Raw genomic sequence first — 11,824 nt, forward strand, 5'->3', positions numbered from 1 at the left:
ATTTTAATGATTGATCTTTAATTTCAAAACGAAATATGAAATTACTATAATTACATTTCATTCACTCCTAGTAAATAGTTTCAGAATCTGAATATTTTTTCAATATTATAATCCATGGAAAGTTGTTGAGAATATCGAATAACCTTAAAGGTGAGAGACATTTTGAAGTATTTCAATTTCACCCAGACATATTGACGGTGTGTTATCTTTAGATAACAAAACAAACCATGTCGATCGTATATACTTGAAATCAACGTAACAACTAACGAACAAGGACAGGATAGAACTAAGCTGTATGCTAAACGTAATGATTCCAATTTACCAATTGTTAATTTTCCTTTTCTGAATAGCATACTCCTGCTTCCCTTATCTTCGATATTCAAGAACTTGATTCCATCATCACGCTTTCTTTTACATCACCGATCATTGTCTGATCTGGAAATATTTTTATCATTCTGCGAAATGAATCGGGCGTGTTCGATGTTTGTTGACATGTCTAGTTCTCGTTTTGAGAATGTGGCTAAACCCGTTTTGACCCAGGTTATCATGACGGGTGTCGACGATGAAGCAGGCGATGTTTACTGTCTTCAGGAATTAAATATTCCCGCGTTTCGTCAGTATAGCGGGAATAATTTGTCTTTTAACGACATCGTATTACTCGTGCTAGGCGCACGCTCCGCGGGAGCGGGTAAACGTGTACATACCCGGGTACACGTGGTCGTGAGGTCACTTTCTAGCTGCCATCTCAGCAGGACGGACACAGCTAAATTTTTCATTTGATTTTTCCTGTTTTTGAAAAATATGGAGTGTACATGTAATACAAATATCAATTGTATATATTTCCTCGATAACGCAGGTCCAGCGTTACCCCTAGGTACACCTGTAAGGGTATAATCGTTTTCCCGCCACCGCGGATACAGGTTTCCGGGGGCTATCTCCGGTTTTTCCTGGGCGCCAGGTGCATACTGATGACGGGGATATTGTATTTTACTATTCAAATAGTTTTCCAAAGTTTCATGTACATCTGTATCATGTTGTTTCAGAGGAGCGATATCGTTTGAGTACGGAATATTTGTACAAAAGATCGGTGTATATACATTAAACATGCATAATTTTGATTAAACGTCGACTGCTATTACACGGGCACGCTAGTACGGTCTATTACACGGGCACGCTAGTACGGCAAATTTATATTTGCTTTTGAGTTGTATTTTTGGAAGTAGTGGAGTGAAAACCACCCGGGTACCGTTTCACAACGCATACGTAACTTTACGGATAGCCTGGTCTTAATCTCATTGTACTTTTTAAATGTCTTTCTATATAAATCTAAAGTTTTACTAATGTGTTAGAATCATGGTTTTGGGTAAATGTCGGTTTATTTTATTTTGAATCATGACACTGATAGCTGTTTCCCCGTGACGTTTTAAAGGGCCAGATTATTAATCACACACCTGTAACAAGGAAGCTTGTGGTAAACCCAGACAATCAGTACCACATTCTTCACCAATCGCCCATCGGCAAACCGTGACGTCATCATCCGGGTCTACAATTGGTATATCTATTGTACTTTTACATCCAAAAGGCACCCTATAAATGACACCAGAAAAGGTTGTTTCACGAGTCATATTTCATAAAGTTACTGTTGATATTTCAACATCCTTAAACATAATAGTAATGATTTGTAACAGTCACACTATAACAAACTATTACATTTAATCACGTAGATTTCGCTAATACTTTATTTCGCTAACTTACCTCTTCAGACATATTCGCGAATACATAATTTCGCGAACATTGATCCAGAAATGACTTGATGAGCTGTCAGAGTCATTGATTCCGTAATATTTATAAATCGGTAACCGATAGCTTGGCCACCATACAATGGGGATATTTTCGCACAAATGGTAGGGAAAGGGTTTGAATTCGCGATTAATCCGCCTCATGTTTTAACGCGAAAATAAATATCACGCGAAATATAAGTGATTTACAGTACTTTTGTGTTTCTAAGATGGTGGCATCACATTGGTGAACACTCTTTCCAAAACATTGCACGTCCTTAAATGACACTGATTGTTAATAGGACGTTAAGCAAAAACAAACCAAACCAGACACTTTATAACATTAATACGGTATACTGAATGTATATCTAACACTAGTCTTCACTTGAAAGGACGACTTGCTACCGTCCATTTATAACTTGGGTAATAGCCACAGCACATATATTTATAACCAATCTTGCCGATAAATTGATTAACGGGGAGATCAGATTCAAACATTAAATGCTAATCTATTTAAGGACGACTACGTTCAAAAGTATGTTTTGAAAACACTGGCATTTCGAAAATACTAGAGTGATTAGCTGTTTAATGTTGGTTTGACGATGAATGTAGAGTAGACATAGTGCCATATCTGACTTCGCAGAGTTGAAATTTGCTGAAAATTATTGATACTTTAATATTTTTCTATCATTAATTCAAAGTTCCTGCGACACCGCGTTCCTTCATACGCTTACCAAAGTACTAGTATAGTCAAAATTGGCAACGGAAATTAAGAGTGTCTTTCAGTGTGCAAAATTTCGCCAAAATCTGCCCATCAACAAATTGAGGAAAGTAAAAAAAAAGTGTATACAGTAAGATTATAATGTATATAGCAGAATTTATTGTTGGCGTACTACTGCACATATCCTTTAACAAGCGTATTTTAACCAGGTAGAGATTACCAATGAACATGTATAAAGTATACATCGTCAGATTGGACACACCGATTGACATACTGATATTCTACCAGCTGTACGGCGGGTTGGTGAAATGAACTTACTGATAGACTGGCATAGTAGCTGTCAGTGGACTCGAGTTGGGCTGACCAGTGTCACTCCGTGTTCTCAGGTCCCCGCTGGTCTGTAGGTGGAAATCTCCTGATTGTCCATAGTTCACGTTCAACCATGTCCGTCCAGTGTAACTGATGTAAGATGTCAGTAAAGAAACGTGATGTAAGATGTAATTACGGAAATATGATGTAAGATGTAATTAGAGAAATGTGATGTAAGATGTAATTAGAGAAATGTGATGTAAGATGTCATCACAGAAACGTGATGTAAGATGTCATTATAGAAATGTGATGAAAGATGTAATTAGAGAAATGTGATGTAAGATGTAATTACAGAAACGTGATGTAAGGTGTCATTACAGAAATGTGATGTAAAATGACATGACAGAAATGTAATGTAGGATGTAATTACAGAAATGTGATGTTTGATGACATTACAGAAGTGTGATGTAAGATGACATTACAGAAATATGATGTAAAATGACATTACAGAAATGTAATGTAAGATGTCATTACAGAAATGTGGTGTATGATGTAATTACAGAAACGTAATGTAAGATGACATTACAGAAATGTAATGTAAGATGTAATTACAGAAATGTGATGTAAAATGACATTACAGAAATGTGATGTAAAATGACATTACAGAAATGTGATAAGTCAGAAACCTGCTTCTCATTTTGAGTAATTGACCTATATTTCTATTACAGGTGTCGTTGATAAGACGCTCACCATTTCGGATGACCTGGTCTTATTCTCCAAGGACTTTTTCAAGCTTCTCGATGAAAATTATATTGTGTTCATATCTTGCTTGTGTTTTATAGATTCTGAGTAATAATTACGGTTTAGTTTTTATATAGTTTTTTAATCCTCTGTTGGGTTTTATGGTGGTCTACTCAAACTGACATTCTCTAAGATATAATGACGAGTATACACTTTCAATAATATTTCCTGTTTGACGTGTTTTGCCTCAGGTTAACGTTTATGCTATAAAAACTCACATTCAACAAAATATGATACCTTATACATATCAAAATGAATTTAATAAAATTTATCAGTTGTGATTGTCATCCGACTAAAACATAAGTTGTGTGTCTGATTCAATGCTCTACTTTCGAACTAAAAAAGAAAATACGCCTCGAAAAACATAGTGATTTTACAGTATATATTTCATTATCTAAAATAGATTTATGTATCAGAGACTCAGAGTATTATCAAATGTATTTGAATGTAATTTACTTATTTCTCAATAAAGTTAAAACTTACGAGACTTTGAAATGGCCTTTGGTTGGAAATGTGTGTTGAAAGTTATCCTGGCCTTGCTCCCATGCTTCAAGCATGTCAAATGAACTACATACATAGTTGACGTCCGTAATGTTTCCAATGGACGCACACCCTGAGGAACATTCCCAGAAGTCGTTAGGCAGTTTGGTGACAGGTTTACCAAGCAGGCCTTTGTCGCATCCGGGACCCTTTCCTATACCAAACGCCAGTCGGAAACGGAAATTAACAGGCTGAAATACAAGTCACAGGTTCTCTGATCTATAAAATTATAGATATGGTGTATTTTTTTGTCCCTCGAAAACATTGTACGAAAAAATACATGTATCTGACAGTTTAAAATGTAATCTGGATGATAGATTACAACTGTTATGCTGGTCAATGTAGGATCGCTCTCACTAAGTTTCAAATAGTAACTGAATATCTGTCATACGAAATATAAATAGATGGTTGAAATGGAATAGTTTTATTTTTTTCATTTTTTTTAGTAACAGATGAACTTGTGATCAAGATACGGAATTAGAGAAACAGTTTAAATAAATGCGGCGTTTAACGTATTGTACGGATTCCGTCTAAGATTTGTATGGCATTCTGTTTCCGTCCTTAGTATAATATTACCAGCCTTGTCCCCGCTAATGTATAAAATGCCGACAGAACTTAAACGATTTGTCATGCTAGTGTTAATAACACTTGGAGCCAGGAAACAAAATAGTGTATTGATGATAAAATGTCGAACGACACGCTGGTATTGCGTTGTAATATATGTTTTTTTTTTTTTTTTTAATGTTGCTCACCGTGTTGGCATCTTTAGCGCTCCAGCTGATAGTTCCTCCTCTGAAATGATCACACAACACCGGTACAACATTGAAAATCAATCCAAGAATTTTTAACAACAGTAGGGTAAAATATGTCCAGCCCCGTTTTTCTACTAACATAGTGTATAGGCTACATAGACACTTGCTTTGATACTGATATATTCGAAATGTTCTCAACAACAATGAAAACAACTGTTCGAGACTTATATATATAAATCATTTAACCCCAGTAGGGCGGACTTTAATATTTCAATCCACTTATATTTCAACTTAGATTTGGCCATTGGTCGTTTTGAATGCAAATTGTCGAGCATAAATCAGTAACGAGTTATATTGCTTTCCACCCATACAGAAAGGACTGTTTACCCGACTTGTTGAATACAGCAGGCCGCATTAAAGTGGCGATATCACGTCTTGTAAACAAAACTACTGGCACGGTGCATACCAATATCTCACTGTTATCAGCATGTACAATGACAGCCTTTATCCAATGTCGTCAATATATCAGACAGGAACCGCCAAAGTGAAATACACAACTTCCTAGTAAAACTAATAAGATCAAAGTAAACTTACATAGAGAATAATCATCACCCTTGTTCTCATTTTGAGGACGTGATTTAAGGGCGCTTACCCTTAGGGAACGCTTGGTAATATTTTGAGGATATGACTTAGTCCGGATTTATATGACACTAACCTTCCCAGAACACTTGGTATTATTTTGAGGGTGTGACTGAATCCGGATTTATATGTCACTTACCCTCCCAGAGGCCGCGGTGCCCGAGTGTTTATAAGGTGTCCCGACACTTTATCACTAGCCCTCCATCTCTGGGTTGAAAGTTCGAAACCCACGTGGGGCAGTTGCCAGGCACTGACCGTAGGCCGGTGGTTTTTCTTCTGGTACTCCGGTTTTCCTCCGCCTTCAAAACCTGGCACGTCCTTAAATGAACCTGGCTGTTATTAGGACGTTCAACAAAACCAAACCAAACCAAAACCTTCCCGGAACACTTAGTATGATTTTGAGGGTATGACTTAGTCTGGATCTATATGACACTTGCCCTCCCTGAAAACTTGGCATTATTTTTCTTGTACTTTTTAAGTGGTCCTCATTTTTGTTGTATTTTGCCCTCATGTTATATTTAAGTTAGAAATACGCTTTCGGTATTATATCGTTATTCTCTGTTGTTTTTCCCTGAATTTGTCGATTTTGAGTCTGAAATATAGTTTTGTTAATAGAACGGACTGAATCCAGGTTAACACCTGATATAATAGTGGGGACTGAATCCTGGTTAACACCCGATATAATAGTAGGGACTGAATCCTGGTTAACACCCGATATAATAGTGGGGACTGAATCCTGGTTAACACCTGATATAATAGTGGGGACTGAATCCTGGTTAACACCCGATATAATAGTAGGGACTGAATCCTGGTTAACACCCGATATAATAGTAGGGACTGAATCCTGGTTAACACCTGATATAATAGTAGGGACTGAATCCTGGTTAACACCTGATATAAAAGTAGGGACTGAATCCTGGTTAACACCTGATATAATAGTATGGACTGAATCCTGGTTAACACCCGATATAATAGTGGGGACTGAATCCTGGTTAACACCCGATATAATAGTGGGGACTGAATCCTGGTTAACACCCGATATAATAGTGGGGATTGAATCCTGGTTAACACCCGATATAATAGTAGGGACTGAATCCTGGTTAACACCCGATATAATAGTGGGGACTGAATACTGGTTAACACCCGATATAATAGTAGGGACTGAATCCTGGTTAACACCCGATATAATAGTGGGGACTGAATCCTGGTTAACACCCGATATAATAGTGGGGACTGAATACTGGTTAACACCCGATATAATAGTAGGGACTGAATCCTGGTTAACACCCGATATAATAGTAGGGACTGAATCCTGGTTAACACCCGATATAATGGTGGGGACTGAATCCTGGTTAACACCCGATATAATAGTGGGGAGTGAATCCTGGTTTACACCCGATATAATAGTGGGGACTGAATCCTGGTTAACACCTGATATAATAGTGGGGACTGAATCCTGGTTAACACCTGATATAATAGTGGGGACTGAATCCTGGTTAACACCTGATATAATAGTGGGGACTGAATCCTGGTTAACACCCGATATAATAGTGGGGACTGAATCCTGGTTAACACCTGATATAATAGTAGGGACTGAATCCTGGTTAACACCCGATATAATAGTGGGGAGTGAATCCTGGTTAACACCTGATATAATAGTGGGGACTGAATCCTGGTTAACACCTGATATAATAGTAGGGACTGAATCCTGGTTAACACCCGATATAATAGTGGGGACTGAATCCTGATTTACACCTGATATAATAGTAGGGACTGAATCCTGGTTAACACCCGATATAATAGTGGGGAGTGAATCCTGGTTTACACCCGATATAATAGTAGGGACTGAATCCTGGTTAACACCCGATATAATAGTGGGGACTGAATCCTGGTTAATACCCGATATAATATAAGGAACATAATCCTGGTTAACACCCGATATAATAGTGGGGACTGAATACTGGTTAACACCCGATATAATAGTAGGGACTGAATCCTAGTTAACACCGATATAATAGAAGGGACTGAATCCTGGTTTACACCTGATAAAATAGTAGGGACTGAATCCTGGTTAACACCCGATATAATAGTAGGGACTGAATCCTGGTTAACACCCGATATAATGGTGAGGACTGAATCCTGGTTAACACCTCATATAATAGTAGGGACTGAATCCTAGTTAACACCCGTTATAATAGTAGTGACTGAATCCTGGTTAACACCTGATATAATGGTAGGGACTGAATCCTCGTTAACACCGATATAATAGAAGGGACTGAATCCTGGTTTACACCTGATAAAATAGTAGGGACTGAATCCTGGTTAACACCCGATATAATAGTAGGGACTGAATCCTGGTTAACACCCGATATAATAGTAGGGACTGAATCCTGGTTAACACCCGATATAATAGTAGGGACTGAATCCTGGTTAACACCCGATATAATAGTGAGGACTGAATCCTGGTTAACACCTCATATAATAGTAGGGACTGAATCCTAGTTAACACCCGTTATAATAGTAGTGACTGAATCCTGGTTAACACCTGATATAATGGTAGGGACTGAATCCTCGTTAACACCGATATAATAGTGGGGACTGAATCCTGGTTAACACCCGATATAATAGTAGGAACAGAATCCTGGTTTACACCTGATATAATAGTAGCGACTGAATCCTGGTTAACACCCGATATAATAGTGGGGACTGAATCCTGGTTAACACCTGATATAATAGTAGGGACTGAATCCTGGTTAACACCCGATATAATAGTGGGGACTGAATCCAGGTTAACACCCGATATAATAGTGAGGACTGAATCCTGGTTAACACCTCATATAATAGTAGGGACTGAATCCTAGTTAACACCCGTTATAATAGTAGTGACTGAATCCTGGTTAACACCTGATATAATGGTAGGGACTGAATCCTCGTTAACACCGATATAATAGTGGGGACTGAATCCTGGTTAACACCCGATATAATAGTAGGAACAGAATCCTGGTTTACACCTGATATAATAGTAGCGACTGAATCCTGGTTAACACCCGATATAATAGTGGGGACTGAATCCTGGTTAACACCTGATATAATAGTAGGGACTGAATCCTGGTTAACACCCGATATAATAGTGGGGACTGAATCCAGGTTAACACCCGATATAATAGTAGGGACTTAATCCTGGTTAACACCCGATATAATAGTGGGGACTGAATCCTGGTTAACACCGATATAATAGTGGGGATTGAATCCTGGTTAACACACGATATAATAGTAGGGACAGAATCCTGGTTAACACCCGATATAATAGTGGGGACTGAATCCTGGTTAACACGCGATATAATGGTAGGGACTGAATCCTGGTTAACACCCGATATAATAGTGAGGACTGAATCCTGGTTTACACCCGATATAATAGTGAGGACTGAATCCTGGTTAACACCCGATATAATAGTGGGGACTGAATCCTGGTTAACATCGATATAATGGTAGGGACTGAATCCTGGTTAACACACGATATAATAGTAGGGACAGAATCCTGGTTAACACCCGATATAATAGTGGGGACTGAATCCTGGTTAACATCGATATAATGGTAGGGACTGAATCCTGGTTAACACCTGATATAATAGTGGGGACTGAATCCTGGTTAACACCTGATATAATAGTAGGGACTGAATCCTGGTTAACACCTGATATAATAGTAGGGACTGAATCCTGGTTAACACCTGATATAATAGTAGGGACTGAATCCTGGTTAACACCCGATATAATAGTAGGGACTGAATCCTGGTTAACACCTGATATAATAGTATGGACTGAATCCTGGTTAACACCTGATATAATAGTAGGGACTGAATCCTGGTTAACACCTGATATAATAGTAGGGACTGAATCCTGGTTAACACCCGATATAATAGTGGGGACTGAATCCTGGTTAACACCTGATATAATAGTAGGGACTGAATCCTGGTTAACACCCGATATAATAGTGGGGACTGAATCCAGGTTAACACCCGATATAATAGTAGGGACTTAATCCTGGTTAACACCCGATATAATAGTGGGGATTGAATCCTGGTTAACACACGATATAATAGTAGGGACAGAATCCTGGTTAACACCCGATATAATAGTGGGGACTGAATCCTGGTTAACACGCGATATAATGGTAGGGACTGAATCCTGGTTAACACCCGATATAATAGTGAGGACTAAATCCTGGTTTACACCCGATATAATAGTAGGGACTGAATCCTGGTTAACACCTGATATAATAGTGGTGACTGAATCCTGGTTAACACCTGATATAATAGTAGGGACTGAATCCTGGTTAACATCCGATATAATAGTGAGGACTGAATCCTGGTTAACACCTGATATAATAGTAGGGACTGAATCCTGGTTAACACCTGATATAATAGTAGGGACTGAATCCTGGTTAACACCTGATATAATGGTAGGGACTGAATCCTGGTTAACACCTGATATAATAGTAGGGACTGAATCCTGGTTAACACTCGATATAATCGTAGGGACTGAATCCTGATTTACACCTGATAAAATAGTAGGGACTGAATCCTGGTTAACACCCGATATAATAGTGGGGACTGAATCCTGGTTTACACCTGATATAATAGTAGGGACTGAATCCTGGTTAACACCCGATATAATAGTAGGGACTGAATCCTGGTTAACACCTGATATAATAGTGAGGACTGAATCCTGGTTAACACCCGATATAATGGTAGGGACTGAATCCTGGTTAACACCCGATATAATAGTGGGGACTGAATCCTAGTTAACACGCGATATAATAGTAGGGACTGAATCCTGGTTAACACTCGATATAATCGTAGGGACTGAATCCTGATTTACACCTGATAAAATAGTAGGGACTGAATCCTGGTTAACACCCGATATAATAGTGGGGACTGAATCCTGGTTTACACCTGATATAATAGTAGGGACTGAATCCTGGTGAACACCTGATATAATAGTGGGGACTGAATCCTGGTTAACACCCGATATAATAGTAGGGACTGAATCCTGGTTAACACCTGATATAATAGTAGGGACTGAATCCTGGTTAACACCTGATATAATAGTAGGAACTGAATCCTGGTTAACACCGATATAATGGTGGGGACTGAATCCTGGTTAACACCTGATATAATAGTGGGGACTGAAACCTGGTTAACACCCGATATAATAGCGGGGACTGAATCCTGGTTAACACCTGATATAATAGTAGGGACTGAATCCTGGTTAACACCCGATATAATAGTAGGGACTGAATCCTGGTTAACACCCGATATAATAGTGGGGACTGAATCCTGGTTAACACCCGATATAATAGTGAGGACTGAATCCTGGTTAACACCCGATATAATAGTGAGGACTGAATCCTGGTTAACACCTGATATAATAGTAGGGACTGAATCCTGGTTAACACCTGATATAATAGTGGGGACTGAATCCTGGTTAACACCCGATATAATAGTGGGGACTGAATCATGGTTAACACCCGATATAATAGTAGGGACTGAATCCTGGTTAACACCCGATATAATAGTGGAGACTGAATCCTGGTTAACACCCGATATAATAGTAGGGACTGAATCCTGGTTAACACCTGATATAATAGTGAGGACTGAATCCTGGTTAACACCTGATATAATAGTGAGGACTGAATCCTGGTTAACACCCGATATAATAGTAGGGACTGAATCCTGGTTAACACCCGATATAATAGTAAGGACTGAATCCTGGTTAACACCTGATATAATAGTAGGGACTGAATCCTGGTTAACACCTGATATAATAGTAGGGACTGAATCCTGGTTAACACCCTGATATAATAGTAGGGACTGAATCCTGGTTAACACCCGATATAATAGTAGGGACTGAATCCTGGTTAACACCTGATATAATAGTAGGAACTGAATCATGGTTATCACATGATATAAGAAAATGAAGTAAATGACAAATGCCCATTGACTGTTTTCCCGTAGAATACCGTATTAAATATCATATAATATATCGATATTTTAAATTATGTTTGTGAAATATGTAATATTCCACGTGAAATGATTCAAAATCCTCTGTATATTTTAAATGAGTGACATTCTCTGCAGTAGTTGCCGTAATTTTAAAATTGATAATAAAATTCTATCAAAACTTGTCTTATATTAGAAAAATTTCACAATGAAAAACTCTTACTTTGTCCAGATTTTGTCCTCGTGTGTAAAATCAGGGACATTTAAGCATTGAACGGCTTTTTA

At 38.3% G+C, this 11,824-nt stretch overlaps 1 protein-coding gene across 1 annotated transcript in view; it reads right to left on the reverse strand.

The window, feature by feature from the left end:
• Nucleotides 1-5,074, reverse strand: part of LOC117322896 — a 20,083-nt gene extending 15,009 nt beyond the window's left edge. The window contains exons 1-4 of the mRNA XM_033877842.1: nucleotides 4,902-5,074; nucleotides 4,093-4,340; nucleotides 2,818-2,958; nucleotides 1,452-1,587 (exon numbers count right to left, since the gene is read on the reverse strand). Coding sequence (XP_033733733.1) covers nucleotides 1,452-1,587; nucleotides 2,818-2,958; nucleotides 4,093-4,340; nucleotides 4,902-5,042 — 666 coding nt within the window. The 5' untranslated portion in view covers nucleotides 5,043-5,074. The remainder of the gene's footprint in view (nucleotides 1-1,451; nucleotides 1,588-2,817; nucleotides 2,959-4,092; nucleotides 4,341-4,901) is intronic.
• Nucleotides 5,075-11,824: the final 6,750 nt, after the last annotated feature.

Source organism: Pecten maximus, chromosome 3 (genome assembly GCF_902652985.1).
Source record: "Pecten maximus chromosome 3, xPecMax1.1, whole genome shotgun sequence".
Lineage (NCBI taxonomy): Eukaryota > Metazoa > Mollusca > Bivalvia > Pectinida > Pectinidae > Pecten > Pecten maximus.